Below are 20,606 nucleotides of genomic sequence, written 5' to 3'. Positions count from 1 at the left end.
TTGTGGCTGAAATTGTTCAAAATTTAACCTATATGCTAATTTATGATGGGACTTTAATGTTACTGTGCCTTTATTTCCTCCATTGCTGAGTCTTTATGGTCCTGCATGCATGTTCACGTCTGATAGCATTGCGATTGATTTGATCATTAAGCTTTTTTTAGCCTATGTCGTTTTTTCTCTAAGCCTTACCTTGGAGAAATTGAGCTCTCGCCACCCATAGCTCTCCGAAAATGGAATTTTAAAATTTCCAATTTCAAATTTCATATTTTCGAAAAAATATTAATTAACCTTTCGCTGTATATCAATCTTATTTTTTTCAAAATTACATATATTGTTTATATTTAATCGATTTTCTGATAAATTTCTATAGGCCGTTTTAATCAATGGAATAGTGTATCAATATCTAGTAGAGAGAATACCTTTTGGTGCGATCAACCCTTATGGGAGGTAATCAAGAGCATAAAAGCTTCCTTCTTTTTCTCACTTCGCAACAATAATATCTAATGTTACCAACCATTTTGGCACATTTTCCCTTAAGCAACCACGGCAACCTCCAGATCCGCCGATGCTTTTTCGATTATGGTTCCCTTTATAAACAACATAACACAATTTCCTCTTTTGAAACGTGGCCAAGTGAGGTAGTAGATAGCGTAAGACATCGTACCACAATTTATTGGTAGGAATTACGGGACCATCCATTTGACACTTGAAAACAAAAGTTGTAACATACATACGCTGCATAGGTAAAACTTCTCCCAGAAAGTTAAGAAAAGTTTTCAAATACCTTTTCTTTAAAGCTTCAATTTTCTTTTATATTTCTGCGCTACATTTTCCTGTCTTTGATTTTGTAACCACAATACTATTGAATTAGCATAAACATCGAAAAAGGTACTTTTCCAAACGAATAACTTAGGGAGAATTGCGTCGGAAAGATATTTTTATGGTGATGTCCTCCGAAGAAAACATGCAATGGTGGAATATAGGATTTTGCTATGGCTGTTCTACGACTAACAACCCGCAAAAAAAATTGGAAGACATTTCGTTCTCGGCCACAAAACGCAAATTATTATTTGCTCATAAATCACTTCCTAAATCCCTTTTTCCCCTGAGGCTCGACGTAAAGATTTATAGTCTCACAAATTCGACGCAGGTTTTATAATTTCGTCCACATTCTGGAAAACGTTCCGTCAGCCCCATTATATGGAAGGGGATATTTTACTTCTCTTTCTTGTGGGTCCAGCGTACTTGATGGAAATTTGAGTAAAAGGCTATAAGCCATGATAAACGCTGTGAGCATGGATTATTTACGCCCATTACTCCCGTAGGTTCTTGTGCTAGCGTTACTTAACGATGCCAAGTTTTTTTACGTAGCATTGATAATGAAAATCTGGAAACAATGAGCTTATTTTAGCGCTAGCATCATTGGGCTGCATGCATGTTCCCTGTTTCGTAGTTAGGAATTTCATGTTTTTGAATCTGTTAAGTCAAAATCGTAGAAAGCCACAAAATATGGCTAATTTTTCCAAGTAATGCAAGTGTTAGGATTTCCAACTGTCGCTAAAATTGCGAACACTTTGTACACTTTTTGTCTGCTTGATGAAGCGGATTGGAAAACTAAAGGTAAACAAAATATTGAATGGCACCGAACGACAGTTGTGATCATGTACTTCTGTTAAATGACTAAATTGTGAGCATCAAGGTTAGAAGGCAAGGAGGTAGCTAAGAATTGTAAAAAATAATTATAAAAAATGGCAATTTTTTTCCAATTGATACTCAAATATATTCTGTGGCTCAATTTACTCTTACAAAAGTAATTTCTGGTTCTCGATCGGCCGAGGTAGTAGTTAATGAAGTATGTTTCAAAATTCAAAATGTTGGTGAAGGGGTGTTCAGAATTTGAATAAAAATGTTGCAGTAATGTTTGTATTTAATGTCATTTTGTCAGCTTGGATTGATCGAGTATGGAAACCTCGGATATGGTTCATTGGAAGACAAATAATCAAGGTAAAAAATGCAAATAGATAGGGAGGAGCATTACCTATTGTAGACCACTGTGTATGACGAAGCACAGCTAGGATGGGTTTTTTTAAAAGAAGACTCAGGTGACAGAGGGTTTGGGTGTAAATTTTCCCCCTAGTTTTAGAGCTCTGACGAAATATTTTTATCGTAGTTATAGTTTGGTTTCTTTACTTTTTCCTCTTACCAAGATTCAAATTTCAGAGCGTTACTCTTGTATGGAGTTTATACAGGTATAACTTTTAATTCTTGATTAGTTCTGGAATTTACTTTAACCCTTTAACTCCTATAAGTGACCAAGACAGAATTTCTCCCTACAATATCAATACAATATAAAGCAGACAATTGATGAGAATAAAGAAAAATATTAGTTAGAAGATTATTAGTTGATCCTATACCAAATTCTCAAAACTAAAATCACAAGAACTGTATGGCAGGACAGTAAGGAGAATTACGAATGAGATCTTGAGAGTGAAAGGGTTAAGTGGGTATAGGAGAAGAGGAGAAGGGGGTGAAGGCAACAGCAGCTGCATGTTACCTTGCGTCACAGAAAAGTCAAGACATTTCATTATCAGGATTTCAAATGACACTTTTCACGAAATGCACAATTTGAGTAATTCTTCACTTGTTGGAATTTCCATATTAAGAATCTTTTGCGTTGGTCTTTGGTAAAACGTCTGCGATTCGTTTGCAACCGTAGCTTGCATCGTTTAGTGTGCCAACCTCCTTACTGGGATTATGACAAATGGCACATTTCACATCTGCTGTTTATCTTTTTTTCACAATTTAATAGCGTGGGAGTTGAGATTTTTTTTATGCCTAACACTTTATTTTGTCTCAGCACTGAAAGATGATCGCCGATCTTACGAGTGAGACGTTCTGAGTACCGTCTGTTTGAATTAGATTTCCTCCAAAAGTCCTTTCAGTGCGACTTGGTTGATCAAATACTGAAGGCTTGCCAATTTTCAACGTTTCTTTTAGCGTTCTACGATTGTTTTTTTTGTATTATAATATCAAACCATAATGGTGAGATACTTTTTCCCTTTCTTTCAATAGGAAACACTACAAGCCCTCCGCTTTCAACCAGCCAATCAGTGGTGCTCGCCAGTTTGGCATCAGTCTATTTCATAATCGTATTTGCTTCCATATTTGGCAACTCCGTGATCATCCACATCATCCGTACAGGTCACTCTTTGAAAACCACCACCAATTACCTTATCCTCAATCAAGCATGCGCAGACTTGATCATTACGTCACTGTAATGCTTAGCATGCTAGGTGATAACCTATTTCAAAGAAGGTGGTTCGGCGGAGACTGGGGATTACCTATGTGCAGGCTACTGTGTGGTTTCATTTTCCAGCGGAGTACTGTTCGATCTGGAGCCTCGTTGCCATAGCCGTTGACCGCTATTATGCAGTGGCTCGCCCTTTGCAGTTTTCCCCTTTATCTCACCATACAAGGCTGGTAGTTTCCTTGATTTGGGTGTGGTCTCTGTCTTCAGCAGCTGGAACGATTTCTATGGCCAAACTTATCTTCGTGGAGGGAACTGGCCACTTTTGTGTCCGTGGATTATTCTCATGTTGAGCTGTCCGCAGCGAACGTTGTAAGCATCTGCGTGTTGCTGTTTAACTTTGTCGTTCCTCTTTTGGCCATGGCTGTATTCTATTCAATCGTTGTGTTCTCGTTTGTTGTCTCGAGAAGTGCCTGGCGATGAAGCTGGTCACAGTGCAAGGCACGCAGAAGCCATGAAGACAGCAAAGAAAGTTAACCGAATGATGATCATCGTTGTTGTTTCATTTACTCTATGTTGGTTTCCTTTTTTCATATTTGTTGGTTTGGACAGTTTGCATAAGATTGAAATTCCATATGCAGCACTCAAATTTGTGGTGTGGTTGGCAAACGCTTATAGTGCAATTAATCCTTACATCTACTTGTCATTAAGCGATAAATTTCGAAAGGAATTTATGATTATTCTGAACAAATGTCGGAGCAGTTTTAGCTGTGGGTAAGAATCTTTTATCTTGCTAGCTACTGTCCTGCACCAATAAAATGGCATGGCTGGTATCGTCACTTTTTGCTTCTTTCTTATCTATGACTTTGGGTTTGTGCTTGGAAGCGTACAAAAATCAAAGAAATTGAAAACTTTGACTCATGTATAGCGAATGTACTACTTAAGGTACCTTATATCACCACAGAGGCGTAGATCGAGTTTTTATCTCAGTGCAACAATTTCTTTAGCTGTTTTCATAACGATAACGATTATTATGTTAAAACAGTAATGATAATCTTGATAATGATAATAATAATAATAGCAATGATAAAAATGGGAATATGAAAGCGATCTTCGCAGTGAACACCACTTGAGCAGTAGTGAAAAGAAGGCCTGAATTGAAAATTCAGGCCTATACGGGATTTAAACCCATGACCTCTGCAATACCGGTACAGCGCTCTACTTACTGAGCCAACCAATCAACTAGGAGCTGGTCATTATGTTAGTTCCAAATAAACCTGTGAAGTGATGAATAAACAACTGTGAATATATGATGACATGATGAAAATATGATAGTTAAAATTATGATTTTCTTTATATAATCTCAGTGATGACGCATAGATAACAAACTTATAGTTTGATCGAGCCAAATATGCAATTTCAATACCACTGTAATATTTTGTAAATAAAAAAATTCAAGGTTTAGTTTTAAGATATATTTAAAGTGCATCAACCTTATGCCTTCCTATTCCGCTATCCCCAAATTTATGTCAGAGAACGTACACTGTGGGTGTTGGAGTACAAATATGCTACGAAAAGCTAATATATGAACAGAAGTACTAACACTAATTTTAAATACACCTTATTTCGTTTGTTTAACATATAATACACGCAGATATATTGCGAATTCCGTAATATTTTTTTCCGAGCCCTGTAGGAACATGGAAAATGCGAGCAATAGATAAAATATCCACTCACATGGTGTGTAGATTATAATAGCTACAATTTAACTGACAACCGACTTTTTTATGGTGGATAAGGAAACCACAAAAGTTTAGCGATACATTTTCTTTCCCTATCACCATGAAGAAATCGAGCGTTTGCTTCGATCTGTTACACACTGGCTCTGTCCACCCAGAATCACAATGAGTACCGACGAACTAACGTATCGCGAATTATTGATTTTCTATGAAATTAAAACATCCATCTTTTGACAAAAGGTTTTTTCAAGAGTCTGCTAGTGTCATGTAACTATTGAACGAAAAAAATTACTGTTACGTCAAAACACTTCAGCCGTCAGACGATCTCATGGTTGCGTCGCGTAGCAAGTGTAGCTATGGTAATTATCACTTATTAAAGAAATACTACTTCCATTCGCTATGCTGGCAAATGAATATGTTCTGCAACTTTTACATATAAATAAAACCATGGTTTGAGTAGCAAGGCAAAGCAGATACTCATTGATATGTCACGACAGGTGCAACTACAGATCGCTCTTCTCCAGCTGGTAAGAACGAAATGTTTTCAAAAAGATTTTACTGCCGGACTGGGTGTTTCTGCTTTTTCAATTTCGGCTGTATCTTGATTTATAACCAGATCTCAACGTTTTTGAAATATGTTTATGATACTGTTTAATAAGTCATTCACTCATGGATAAAATGAAGCGAGTTTTACTCGATAATGGTAACTATCTTGGTGAAGTCTGAACTCTGTTTAAGTCCGATTGCCAAAATAGAAAAAGAAGAAAAAAAACAGTCAGAATTCATGTAGTATGTAGTAAAAGACAACGCGCTTCAACTGGATCTAACAAGTATTGCTTGATTGAAATTCATTAATTAAAAACATGTTAATCTGACTTTGGACTTTTTGTTGTAAGGAATCATGCTCAGTTATCTTTAAGATAAAGACATTCCACCTCTGTTTTGTTACACTCACGAAGAATTAGTTTTTTTGAGATTGAACTGAAACGTTATATTCCTCTCTGCCTGAGGGGTAGGCGTCCACTAATAGCATTTTTGGCAAATTTCTAACAAAAACCCTAATTAGTAAATACTTAGAGCATGGCGTTTTCGGGAATTGTCATATAGATATAAAGTTACAAGTCCAGTACATTTCCTGTGGTTGCTTATTATGCATGCCAATTCCCACGATGTCAATAACGAACATGTGGTAAACACTGTACGATAGACTTTGTCACAGTTGTGTGTTCTTCGTCGATCTGTGGTCTACTACCTGCCACTATCGCATTCTTCTGCCTAAGAGACATCTCTTTTTATCGTCCCTGGTCACTCGAAGCCTCAAGGAATAAGTCTGTTAAGGTTTTTCGTTTCAAAAATTAGAACAAAGAAAAACAGAGCTTAACCCTCAAAAGATAAAAATGTAAGTTTATACAGTACTATGAAGAAATGAATTTATAGTTAGCTAAAATTAAGAAAAGAAAGAAAAAGATTTGAAGGTCTCTCCAGTGCAGTTTTGAACAACAGAAAATCGGACCTTTGATCAACGGTATATCTATTTTTACTTATTGTGTAAGTCTACTTTCTGAGTATGCAAAACATGACATTGAATTGATGTTTCAGAATTTCATATTGAGTATTGTTGGGTATTATTTGCTTTGTATCATTTCATTTTCCGAGCCGAGGTTTCATTGATCATGGAAACTCCATCTATTGTGCCTAAGAAAAATAGCGGTGGAAGTAAGAAAGAGTGTATGGATAATTAGACTTTTTAAAGCAAGTAAGCAAGACTTTCACACCTGGTACGACGTTTTTGCCAAATTGAATCCACCTTGTTAAAATGTGATAAACAGCACGTACGATTTTCACAGTCAGAGACAAGTGATAATTATTAAATCTTAGGCATGTGTAGAAGTCAACGAGTGAAATGTACATTTTTTTCAGCTGGACTTTCAATTTTCTTATAGTCAGAAAATTTGATGCAATGAATATCAGCGACTAATTAGAGCTCCAAAGAATCTGTTACTGAGGCTATAAAACACACAAATTAAAACGATATCCCCACGAAGCCTTACGCACACTGCAAGCTTGTAGAAATAGCTTTATTCCGCAAGTGGATCCTAATTTACAACGTTGAATTTAGAAACTCGGCTACAATTTAAGAGTCAACAAAAAAAATGGCCTGCATCTGCCAAACAACGTATTTAACGCCTCTTCAGATGCAATCGTTTGAAAGCTGACGTCTTTTTATACAAATGCTATCTCTTTTCGAGGAAAGGAAATATGGTTGAAATAAGTGTGTGGCTGAGATAACCATAGGTTAATGGTACGAGATACACTGATACACTGATACACTTAAGCAGAGGTTTTGAAATTTTAAAGCAAGCTGACATACTTGCAATTTTCGTAACTTGTGAGAAATTGCTAGATTATCGATATTCTTAAGCTAGTGCTTCAGAGTGATGTGGCTAAAACCGAGCGTCTTTTTCAGTTCGCTTATTTGCTGATTAGTTTATCTCTCTGATTGGTTTCGCCTTTGTTGTTTTTGGTTCTTGTTTGTCACTGACTTAATTTATTCTCTTGTTCGCATAGGAAACACGACAAGCCCTCCGCTCTCTGCCAACAATTCAGTGATAATGACCAGTTTGACATCAGTCTTCTTTGTTACTATATTCGCTTCCATATTTTGCAACTCCATGATCATCCTCATAATCCGTACAAGACACTTCTTAAAATCCGTCACCAACTACCTCATCCTCAATCAAGCATATGCAGACTTGATCATCACGTTTACCATAATGTTGGGCATGTTGGGGGATGACCTATTCTTCAAGAAATGGTTTGGTGGAGACTGGGGACTACATTTGTGTAGGCCGCTGGTGTGGCTAAATTTCCCAGCGGAATACTGTTCCATTTGGAGCCTCGTTGCCATTGCCTTTGACCGCTATTTTGCAGGGGCCCGTCCGTTACATTTGTCTTCCGTATTGCTCCATATTACGTTTGTCGTTACTGTGATTTGGTAGTGGTCTATCTTTTCTGTAGCTGGCATGATTTCCATGGCAAAACAAGTTTTCGTGGAAGGAACTGGCTACGTTTTACGTTATTGACTTTTCCCAGTTGTCCGCAAGCAACATATCAGGCTTCTGTGTTTTGGTGTTCAATTTCTCCGTGCCCGTTTTGGCCATGACGGTTTTGCATTCAATCGTGTGCTCACGTTTGTTGTCTCGAGAAGTGCCTTGAGGTGAAGCTGGTCAGAATGCGAGGCACGCGGAAGCCGTAAAGACAGCAAAAAAGATTACCTTGATGATCATTGTTGTTGTTTTGTTTACTTTGTGTTGGTGTCCTTTCTTTGTCTTTGTCGGTTTGAACAGTGTACATAAGATTGTATTGCAGTACGCTGCATTTAAGTTTATTGTGTGGTTGGCAAATGCCTACAGTGCAATTAACCCCTTCATTTACCTGTTGTTTGATGAGAAGTTTCGAAATTAACTTAAAATTATCATGGAAAAATGCCGTACGAAATTCAGATGTTAAGATAACATTCTGATATTTTGAGATTTTTTTTTTAGTTTTCATGATTCGTGGAAAGTAAGCCATTTGTTGAATCCCTTTTTCTTTTGTTATTTTGTTATTTATGTATTTAACTCTTTTTCGTTTAGGGGAAGGTCATCCTGTAGTGGGCACCCAAGAAAAACACAGAACACATTTGAAGTTATGTACCGCCAGTCTATGGTAAATGTGCTGTGTATGTTTTAATGCGACACAACCTGCATTCGTGAATTCGCTACGGTTTGCTTGCCCCTCGTTGATATATTCTTTTTTAACATCCCCTTTTTGTTTGAAAATGCATTCATATTGCAAGGAGAAATTCCTTCGGTCCTTAAAGTGAAAACGGTAAGAGAAATTCAACTTACGGAGGTTTTCCTCAAAAGGTGTGGCACTTTGTAAAAATTGATATATTTGACTTTAGCTCCCGAATGCAGAGAGGGTAGCGTTCCAGTCAAAATAGGTTCTCTTAAAAGTCATTAATGTTAGTTTTATTTCCCATCATAATAAACGATTTACCATAACATTTGCTTCTACATGTGTAATGTAAATGTCATATTTCACAGTGAATTAACCTCGTCCTAATAGGCGTCAATATGACGTAAATCTACAATTAACAATATTTAATACGTAGTTTTCCAGGTTTTCTGGGGCAATTACATAGCCTTAGAAATATCAGAATCGTTTCTACTGGAATTTGCTTTTTGCAGCCCCAAATATCTTGGTTAAATTTCAAAGAACAAGTCAAAAGTAGGACGCCAGATCACCGGGAGTAACCCATTTTCATTTCAACGTCCAGCGGTTAGTGTAATAAGTCGATACGTTTTAAGCATCGACTCTTAGTTATTAAACATAAATCTACAAAGTACATATCACACACGGCGTTGCAGAAACCAAAATCCTTGGAAATAATAGCAGTAGTATATTATAATAATAATAATAATAATAATAATAATAATAATAGAGAACATTACAGTTTGAATTACTTTTATAAGCAGAAATATTAAATTTCGGTTCGTAAAAGAGATTTCTGCAGCATATGCAGCAATTACTTTACGATTTTTAAGTCAGGAAATTTTTGCAAATTGATCGCATCGTGTTAAAGAGCGTTCACGTCAAGATTTCACTGGTAAATTTTATGCGGGCAGTTGTGTTTTCCAGGATAACCACTGTCTGCAATTCTCTCACTTTCACAGTGAAAACAGACTAAAATTGGACATCAGTTTATCCCAAGAAATGTAGCAATAGTTCTCATGACAACTATGCCGTGAGCGTTCACCTTGTCACTGGAACGCCCAGCCCACCATCACCTGTCATAGCGCTGTAGTAGCATCCAAAGTTATTTGTAATTTCCATGGGTCCTACAAAAGCACTACGTCCCTCCAAAACACAAAAGAATAAATCAAAACTGCACAAATCCATATTGTAACAACTGATTGCTGCAACCGAGACCCACCTGAAAACAAAATAAAGAACATTCATTGCAAGCATACTATTTCCAGGCTTATATAGGAACTTGGAATGAAACCACATTGAAATATTTAAATAAAGGGACTAAATGCTACGGAATTTTGAGGCTTACAGAATTTACTTCAAATTGAAAGAATTGAGCTGGGATGCGCGGCTGGAAAATAAACACTGGAAAATATTACAAAGCCAAACGAGAGAATCGCTCACCATTTCCACTGATTGTTTGGGGAGTGGGTTCATCGTATACGACAGACGGTCTCGGTTTACGACACTTTATACAGAGCTTTGAGCAGCAAGACGGGTTACATTCTGGTATGTCCAACGGTTCCTCCACATATGTCCCTCGGGTACCATTGCTAATAAACCATTCAGAAAAGGCTTTATATGGTGTCTTCCCTTTAAAAAAATGTGATAAATGACAAAAGACTTAATGAAGGGCAATGATTCCTTCGAGGTTCTGTTTCTTCTAAGTGACATTTAGCGGTCTCATTCCCAGAGTTCCATGCGGCGCACTGACTACAATTCCCCCCCCCCCCCGACTTTTGGACTTCGCTGAAAGGGAGGACTGCACAGAGTCTCGATTACACACTGCCGAAAAGAGAAGCCAAATCGGCCAAACAAGCCTGTCCAGTGACGTTATCATTGTACATGTGCTAGACCCCATATTTTCGTTTGGCTTTTTTTTTTTTCCCGCAAGGTTTGCTGGTGTTTCCTTTTTTTTTTTTTTGTTTTTTTTTTTAAGAAACGAATATTATAAAAACAGAATTCAATTGGCCCAGCCCACTTTGAGCTCGATAATGAAATGGAGAGATATATGTACGTACGCGTATTGACGCTTTCAACATTTAGTTAATTCATGACCCTAGCATTCTGGGGGACACATGTCACTAATGAACCTGGTTATGGTCGAGCTTACACTTCCCTCTCACGGTGGCTCTCTCTACCCAGGAGTATAAATGGGTACCAGCGAATTGTCAGGGAAGCCTAAAGAAATGCCAGGGGAGGGAGAGTTTACTTGCCATGGACTAGTATCCCATAGGGGTGGGGGAATTGACACGCTAAGGAAACCAGGATAAGCTGGATGGACCACTTGGCTCGGGTGCAGACTTTAACGACCGTGAAATAGATTACGTTTAGAGAGCAGAAAGTCATTATTTATTTCACTGAAACTTACCATCTATTTCACAAGCCAATGTCTGCTTTGTACTAGTTAAATTATCGCCAGAAAACGAATGCATAAAACAAGCTGGGGAAAAAACGCCATCCTTCTGGCTGTTGATAACCTATAATAGGAGAGAGAAGAAATTCAACGTAAAACTGCAAGTCTCACGGTGATCACCCTTTGTTTTAAATTGCACCAAGGCATGTCACACAAGTGGTTGTCAAATCCTGCTGGATAATTTCAAGCGAACATCACTGGTTAGTAAACAATGAAGCTTAAAAACTATTATACAAACTGTTGCGTCATTGCAAAAGCATTGCTGCCAATTAAAACTGCCCACCCGTCTAAGAGATCTGTGCGTGTTTTTCCCGAACTTTCCAAGGTATTCTGCTTCGCTTGGTAGCTCCGGTGGAAGTCTCATAGTAGGAAACTTGGAATGAACAAGTTCTTGCAATTGGTAGGAGTCCCACTGAGCCACAAACACGTACACTGGGGCTGATAAATGCTTGAAAACTAAAATGAAGTAAATGAAAAAAATCAAAGAAATTATTCATTTTTGCTTATCCCATCATCTCCGACATCTCACATGTCCACTCACGTGAGTTTTTGACGTTCGTACTTAGGCTCTCTCGATTTTCGTGGCGGGCGCGTTGCTTTTCCCGCTCACGATTCTAACCGGATCACATGAGTGGACATGTTTGTTCTTTGCCCATTTTACTTTCGCTCTTTGTGGAAAGAAAAATCTGCCAAGCGGGAAGAAATCAAAAAGGAAATTTTTGTTGAACCTGTAAATGACGAATTCTCAGATGAAGCTTTTCCTATCTGGAATTCACAGGTAAGCTCTCACATAGAGGGGCCACCTGAATGACAAGATTTAGATTCCACTAAGTCGCTGAGAGTATTGCCTCTTTTTAATTTATATTTTTGTTCGTTTATTTGTTTTCTTATTTAACAAAAAGGTAAAAAAGACATTTTCTGTGCATGATGTAACAACCTTGTCTGATACAGCTTCGACTCAATTGTTTCAAAACAAGAAGCTTTCTTACCTAATTCTCCATAGAGACAAGCTTCTGCCTTGGGCATATTAGCTCTACAAGTCTCGTCGACAAAGCCATCCCACAAATTGTGAAACATCTACAGAAAAACGCAAATAATGTCACACTGAATTTATATTAACACTGGGGTGCAACGAATGAGAGATAGAAACCAACGGTACCTGACAAAGAAAGGAACAAACTTCTTCCATGTAATATTTATGATTCACATTCTAACCTCAACTCAAAGATCTGAGGAAGAATTCTCCCTTCTAGCTAATATACATTTTCTTGTTAGCAATTTTTAAAATTTGGTGTTATATAAAATTCTAGCTTTATATCTTTGATCTCTTACTGGATTTTGTATTGGTGCAGCATCAGTCACTTCTGAAGTTTCAATTGGTCACACATTTTGAAGAAAATTCAGTTAAAGTATAATACTATATACACTGTACATACATAGCTTAAGACTTGAAAGAAAAAGGTGGCCCTGCATTTGCTGTTTCACCAAAGTTAGGATACAGAGTAAACCAGCCACCATCATTATATCCTCTAATCTGAAAAGGAAATGAAATAATAAAAGTTGACAAAACCTTGTTTCTGGACACTGGGTAACCTTTTTTGCCAAAAGTCAAATCCATGGTCTCACCTGGCCTCATTCACTTCTAGGTCCAAGATGGCTTAAGACCATTTAATTTAAAATAATAATTAATTAATATTATTTAATGATGGAACCTAACTCATTAAGGTGGTTTTCAATAGGACCCTATTTTGCAACCAATATTTGGAATTATGTAATTTTATTAAAATGTTAGATTATAACTGACAAACAACAACACAGGGGAATAGGGTAAAGAATAAAGTTCATGTCTTAAAAATCATAAATACAAAATTAAATATTGGATTAGGCAATCCAATTTCAGTCTGACAATTCCCCAATCTCCAACACACCTTACTTCAAAATGGAGGAAAATAAGTTGTTCTTTATTCTCATGGTTCATTTTGGTTCTCTCTTGGTTCTCTTAACCTCATTCCAAGCTAAATACATTTTTGCATTCAGAGGATGAGCTTAAGGAATAGAATGCCAGTTATGATAAAAGTATATGAAAATTTTCACCACTTTGCAGTAAGGTCTGTGCCCAATTAACACTTTGAAGGCAGACAGACAAGCCAGAAGTACAACTAAAGCAATGAACTTATCAAAGATTTTCCTTCCATACCTCAGCAGGTTTTACAAGCCCCTCAATATAGTCAATATTTGCAAACATTCCAAGCCCACCAGAAGAAGCACCACCAAACAAAATCTGTGAAAAACCATCACTTTGTATATCAGTGGTAAGCAAAGTGGTATGTGCTGTATGTTAATCTTAATATGTCAGCATCAACCCTTCAACCTTTAACACCGTAACATTGATATGCCGATAAGAGAATTTGTTTCATAATCAAGAGCTAGCTCCTTTAGTTGGTCATTATTTTGTTTATTATGTGATTTGGGGTTGATATTGTCAGGAGAAATTAGATGCACTCTTGGAGGTCAAAAGGTCAAGCACTTGGCAACAATTGTGAATACAGTATTGGGTTGTAAGTTATGTTAGTTACTGCATAATTTATTTTGGTGTCTTGTTCTGCCACACTGGAAAAACAAAGCTATTGTTAAACAATCACAACAGACAGTGAGATTTAACCTGTTGAAAAGGTTTTTAAAGTGTGTACAACTATAATCATGTCATGCCATGAAGGAAGTTAGAGCAATCACTATTCTCACTTTAATCCTCAATTGTAATGTATTAAACTCAGATGTGTAGTACCATGAACTTAAAACAAACCATACCTCTGTTCCTGGTTTGTTAATCCGGTAATCTTCAATTAGCTGAAAAAATATGGCTTTAACTATGAAATGTCCACACATATCCATGTCATAATCATTCTGGTCTTTTCTTCTTCTACCAACAAATACATCACCACTAGAAACAAAAGAGAAAAAACATTCTTCAACACACCAAGATTAAAAAGAAGGCTTTTCTAATACCACAAGTTCATTTAATGGATAGTGGGATCATCTACATTTAAGCAAGTTTAGTCAAGAAAGTGACTACTGTATGCATAACTGACAGACAACTTTGTAACCCAGATCATGTTATCACCTTACATGGATGATCACTTCCACTCAGGATGTCAAAATGCCAGCCACTGTCACAAACAATACTACCTTTCAGGTATACCCTTCTTTAAAAATGACACTACACACTGCATATATATTAAAATTTCAAAAAGGTTAAAATCAATGTAAAAGCATTGCTGTGCAGAAGCCTTGTATACTCAAGGGTAAGATGATTGGTTATGATAATTGCTATTTACCATCACAATACTCCAGCCACATACAAATATATAGTGACAACCCACCTAACATATGAGCTAACTTTGGTCAGAAGTAAATTTGGTTGACAAAAACAAGTTAGATGTGTGAAAAACTGAATACAGGACATTTCCCCCAAAAACTTTTTGCACAAGTCTTTTAACACAAGTTTTGGACTGTTCGCACAATTATTAGTGGTCATTTTGCACAATAATTATAAGTGAGAAACATCAATATAAAAGGTATACTAATCTAGATTTCTTTATTTGTTTTGATGTTAGGCTTATGTGTGATTACTTATCGAATGGCTAGCATATAATTTTTGAATTGTTTTGAATTCTTGAAACTTTCGTGAAATCATTTGTTTATATCACGGTCGCTATGATGCTTATCAATCGATACTGAACTCTCCATCACTTAGGTAATTGTTATCAGAATAATTTGAAAGGTTACTACTTGATAGATGTATTAAACTTTACAATCTTTAAAAAGAATTACAGATCGAACTTGTCTTTCTACAAGATCACTAGTTTCTAACTACACTGACACATTCAAGTTTGTAGTGGATGATGTACTGAAAAAACTGAAAAACTCAAAACTGAAAGGTTTTTCATTTTACAAAGGAAAAGTTATTGAAGTAGTTGTTCGAATAGGGAGTTCTTTACATTTTCATAGAGAGAGAGATTTGTACCTTTCCATTTTTCAAGTAAGAATAGTGATCGTGTTCACGAGCATTTCAATCTAGTTGAAGTTATTATGTAAATAAATGTCTACGTTCTTGCCATTGGATCTTGTGAAGGTGAAATGTCTTATTGGTATCAATCAGTATACCTTTTATATTGATGTTTCTCCCTTATAATTATTGTGCAAAATGACCCCCAAGAATTGTGCAAACAGTCCAAAACTTGTGCCAGAAGACTTGTGTGAAAAGTCATTTGTGCGAAATGTCCAGTTACCAAAAAACTTCACCATAATAAAGAGGCAATTTAAAATTTTTAAAATTGTCACAGCTTGCAACACCATATAGTTGACCTTTTTCCTCTTTGCTTTTTATTTTTTGTGTATTGTACTAAGTTGAAAAAGGGGTGGGTATTACCTGCAATATGGCACAAATACTTTATTCCACGATGAAAACATAGGATTTTCCTGTGGGTCATCAGAAGCAACAAAAGTCCCCGTCAAATAATCACTGTAGTTTCTTGATGAGCCCAGAGGGCCTCTGGATCTATGCAAACATGATTCGTATGTCCCACAAGAGCCTCCTTCTTGCAACTGTACAACCCAGTACTTTGAATCTGAATTACGACTCAGGTAAAAGACTGCTTCAGAACCATCTAAAATGAATAACAATCAGTTAACAAAAGGTTTTCTAAATAAATAACTTAAGTTACCAGACAGTTCGCATCTTGGCATAAGCATGATCCATTACTTTGGGTGGACACTATGTAATGAGACTTAAAGTCACTGTTAAGCCACATAAAAACCCTGCATTTAACTTTTTCATGGATACCTTCTCATGGTGAACACAGACAAAAGGGCAACTGTTTTCAAGACAGGCTTGGCTGTTATCAAGGCCAATGTGAGCATAAGTTGAAATAAGTTTTAAATCTCCTTCTACATGTAACCAAAACCACCATAATCACAACAGTCAATCTAAGATTGATATCATGAGGATCTAGTAACTGCTCAGAGTAACCAAATGTTCATGAGCTATAGAGAAAGCAAAAATAACTGAGTTGACATTTTTTTCAGTTTAATATTTCAATGGTTGAGATAATGTTGCAGTCTTCTATAACAAAAGCTGTAGAGCACAACCAGTAACAAACTGATATATTACAGAATCTCATTTGAAAATCACGTTTTGCTTTTTGTACAACTTCCTAGCCTTCCTTCCCATGTGCAACATATTACACAAAATCACACTTTTATTATGTCAATTCAAAAATTGTTTCATTGAAACAATGGAGGAAATAATTGAGGCATACACTGTAAAAATGGGAATAATCACAACACATTGCCTGTGAATAAAACTAGTGCCTTATGATAATAGCTGTGAGTCTTAAGCACAAAAAATTAAATTTTGATTAAAAGATTACCTTATCACCTAGCCAACAGATGGCAATGAGAAAAAAAAGAGAGATTAAAAAAAAAGATAATTCAAACAAAGCAATAATTTGTAGTAATAAAACTTGGCTAAAAAACCACTAAATATTCATCTGATGAATATCATTTAAAGTGATTGCCTGGTTAAGAAAATCAGACAAATCCTTTCAAACTCTGAACAAAGTTTGGTTCAAAAAGGTTAATATAGAAAATGCATAGCATGTTGAGCGAATCAGCAATTTGTGAATTCTTGGTCAGCAGTCAGAGAGTCTGGAGTCAATATGGGAAATTGATTGGATTTCCAGATTTGAATATACGAGCCACATCTGATAACAGCCAAGGATATATACATGACTTTTCAAGCTGTTTTTTAATACGATTGATTGACCACAATAAACTTTTTATGCCATTGGCTATAGACAAAAAAACGCCGAAAAAATGTTAATTTCCACCAGTGCATTGATCTTCACGCTAATGTTTTGAATTGAATAGTATGTAGGACTTGTATGTATTTAAAAGTTTGTTTACCCGGTGATTTCGTAAAAAATCCATTATCCTAACAGCCGCAAATTGACAACACAACTTAAAAGTACTTAAAAACCATCAAAGAACGAATTCCGACAATTTGCAACTTTCGCGGCAGACGAGACAGATATAAACAGAAGCGCAAGTGAGGGAGTTCCTGAAGTCTATCAGAAAGGTTAACTGTTGGTTATACTTTGACGGCAATTTGGGCCTTGACTGTTTCGTCCAATTCAGGAAGGCAAAAAAACATCCAGCGACAACGAGTCAAAACATCGGCAAAACATGCGGATGTTTTTCATCTTCAAAGTTTCACCGCGCATGCATACATAAGTAGGAAAATAACAAATAGATCAGCTGTAAATCCAAGCGGATGACACTTTAGACGGCAGTGAAGCGTTAAACCTACAAAATAGAAATACCAAAGATTGCGCGCTTGTTCTCACACCAAGAGCGCAATACATCTGATATATTTTTCGAATTAACGCAAATATCAAAACCGCGGATACGGCCTTGCCGAAGCACTTTTCTTTCAAGATGAAAACAGTTTACTTTACCCATTATTGCTCCGCCGCAAAATAACACAGAGTGGCCCCTAAGGGCATCCTTGGTTACAAACGCTCTTTCAGTTGTATAACAACGAGTCAAACTGCAAAGTATCGACGAAAAACGCTTAAAACCATTGGATTAAAATTACTATCAAAGAGATCGTCGCTGCACAAGTTGAAATCCGAGCCCGAGGTGAAAGATCAGTAAAAGCGCACATACTGAAATCAGCTGCGTAATTCAGTTCTAAGAAGCCTAAATCCACCACAATGAAATAACTCATTTAACGGTCTTACCTAAGCATAAAGCATTTCTGTTCTTCGCATCTCGAATAGGCGTCCGTTTCAAATTGTATGTGTGCTTTCTCCTCACCCGTCGACGACTTGACTCCCGTCGCGCTCGTGGCTGAATATTTGGTAAACTGTCTCTCAAGCTATTGAGTTTGAAGGGTCTCCCGTGCGGCTGTAGACTGCTTACAAATCCGAAATCCTGCAATCCACCGACGAAGCATGCGATCATCAACCAAAGAGTAAGCACCAGCCTTTGGCACCACATCGCTGTATTCGTGTTTTCCGAGGCGAAATCTCGGTCCTTTCGCTCTGCGCTGGGCAAACCTTCCCGCAGGCTCTAAGAAGTTCTGGTCACTTGCTCGTTGCTAATCGCCGATTCGCAATGTCTCCACGGAAGGATTTCTGTGGTTTTGAAGAGGTTTAACAGCAAGGTTAAGAGATTTAGAACACCAAATCGATTTTAAGAGTGCTTTAAGTCTGCATAATATTTGAGACAATAAGCGGGTTTGCTTTCCACGGCCACATGTGTACTTCATTTAGCTCAAGACGGTGATTCGCATCGTTTTTGATTGCTTTGTACGCGCCAGATAGACAGCATATCGTGTCACGAAGTTAAAACACCTTTTGACATGTTTGCGAGTTCGATCTAAGGGTAGAGGTGAAATCTAAGCCTTGCACTGTCTTCATAACTGATTACACATGTTTCTTATAACTGTAAACACAAGAACGAAGGCTCTTCAAAGCGTGACGTCAGCCGGGTTCATTTAATTGCTAATTATTATCCATTGTCGATAATGATAGATAATTGCCAATGAAAGGACACGACACATCGCCAAACAACACCTGAGAGGGTTACAATACTTGTAGCGTAAATTTGTCGGTTCATATAATGACTTAATATACTTGCCAGGAAGTAGCTCGTTAAAGAAGTTTGGAACATAGAATTCATGCAGGATAAATTCGAGAAAGGGTAAAAAATTCAAGAAGGGCAAATCTGACATCGAGTACAACAAAAATAAAGAAGATATTAGTGAAGATGTACGGAATTTTATTACCTCTTCGAGATATCTCATCAATTGCCACTTGACGGATAAATAGATGAAGACGAAATATTTATGTTTGTTCAGTTTTGTTTATCGTTTTGTTTCAGCTTTTCAGTTAGCACGAAAGTAATTTTTCGGATTTTGTTGTGTTCTCCAAAAGGTTTCCCCTTGAGGTTTTTTTTTTGTTTTCCCTCACCTGTTGGTTGGTTTTTGAGTGATATCTATTGTAAGAGTGTAGACAGTAGCATCACGGTTGCACACCGGCGATTTAGTGAAATGAATGTCTTTTCGAGACCTTATGGATATCGAGAAAGAAAAGTCTTTAAAAAGAATCGAAAAAAAAGAGAGAGAGAGAGAGAGTAAGAGAGACACTGACAATTCTCCGCCAATAACTAATTTCGCCACGAAGCTTGACACTTAGAATGAGCTCATAGATAGCATAAACAGTGCATGCAGTTTTCGATGGGATACTTCAATTTCTCTCTCGAAAACTATCAGAATATCATCGCACTAAGGAGGATACCATTAAAGAAGGGTGATTTAGTGGAAAGGTAAATTCAGTTTTGTAAAGAGGTCTATGTAAAGTAGAGTGACTTGCCGTAGTGGTCCCTACGTATCCAATTCGAAAATTATATGCCAACCATCATGTGTTGGACACAGCTCATCGGCCTGGGTATTACTTCAGTTTATGAGGCTACTCTGTCATTTGTTTTGGCCTTTGACAATAATATCAGTCGGACTTTGGCACTGGGAAACACCGGTACAGTTTTAAGTATTTTAATTGATACCGATACTATTGCAGTCAAATTGCATCTAATTTTGTAAGCATCTTGACAAAGTTTCATGTATTTGCATTCCACTAAATTTGCTAAGAGTTCCCTTCAGCACACTCTGGTGTAAACCCATGGTAAGGGTTCTAAAACTGCAGCTGAATAAATATGGTTGATGGCCGTCGTCTTGAAACAGAAGAACTCTATGTTAACAAAAATTGTCATGAAGATGAATTCCCAACTATGGCCCCTACTGAGAGGCAAGGGCTTCAACCCACATAAATCTTTTGTCTCAAATACCTCTAGCTGTGCGGTAATTGCAGGCGCATGTAGGAGATCCATTTCTCACCTTTGTAGATCTCTATCTCCCATAAAGTGGTATTTTTCATCCAAAGCTAATCTCGCTGTTTCAGTGCGGATGATATACTACCATAGCTGGCCACAGAACGACCAAAAAACAGTGTTGGTGAAATTTCCATATCACTATTTTAGACAGCTCAAATTTCACCCCTCAAAACTTCGAATCGTAGTCCGTGTCTCTCGTTCGATTATCAGAGACAGGCGGCGCCAAGGGCTCGACAAGTGCTTAAACAAATGTTTGCCATATCAGGAACTTTCTTATTGGCCACGGAGTCCGTATGTATTAGAACCAACCTCTTTTAACAGAGACATCACCCCGAGTCCTTCGATTGCAAAGGAACGCTCCGGCTGAGTCCTCAATGGTGTTTACCCCATCCACCCTGTATCAGTCATAAAGTTGAAGAATTTCATGCGTTTTCTGAGATCACGCCCGCAAGGAAAT

The 20,606-nt window shown here is 37.2% G+C and overlaps 2 protein-coding genes across 2 annotated transcripts; one reads left to right on the top strand and one right to left on the bottom strand.

Annotated features, from left to right (window-relative positions):
• Positions 1–1,943: 1,943 nt before the first annotated feature.
• Positions 1,944–4,646, top strand: LOC131772946 (substance-P receptor-like). The gene is given in 6 exon segments (XM_059088912.2): positions 1,944–2,004; positions 3,073–3,267; positions 3,270–3,353; positions 3,356–3,579; positions 3,581–3,697; positions 3,699–4,646. Coding segments are annotated over 6 exon segments (990 nt in total). The 5' UTR covers positions 1,944–1,961; the 3' UTR covers positions 4,026–4,646.
• A 4,337-nt stretch (positions 4,647–8,983) lies between these two features.
• On the bottom strand, positions 8,984–18,726 carry LOC131772917 (uncharacterized). Its single transcript, XM_059088882.2, is given in 11 exon segments — positions 8,984–9,964; positions 10,186–10,374; positions 11,153–11,261; positions 11,481–11,653; positions 12,187–12,274; positions 12,634–12,656; positions 12,659–12,731; positions 13,395–13,478; positions 14,006–14,138; positions 15,627–15,864; positions 17,998–18,726. Coding segments are annotated over 11 exon segments (1,464 nt in total). The 5' UTR covers positions 18,257–18,726; the 3' UTR covers positions 8,984–9,869.
• Between the last annotated feature and the right edge of the window lie 1,880 nt (positions 18,727–20,606).

The sequence above is a fragment of the Pocillopora verrucosa genome, chromosome 4, assembly GCF_036669915.1.
Source record: "Pocillopora verrucosa isolate sample1 chromosome 4, ASM3666991v2, whole genome shotgun sequence".
Lineage (NCBI taxonomy): Eukaryota > Metazoa > Cnidaria > Anthozoa > Scleractinia > Pocilloporidae > Pocillopora > Pocillopora verrucosa.
The sequence above is the reverse complement of the archived record's forward strand: the minus strand, read 5'-3'. Positions and strand labels throughout refer to the sequence as shown.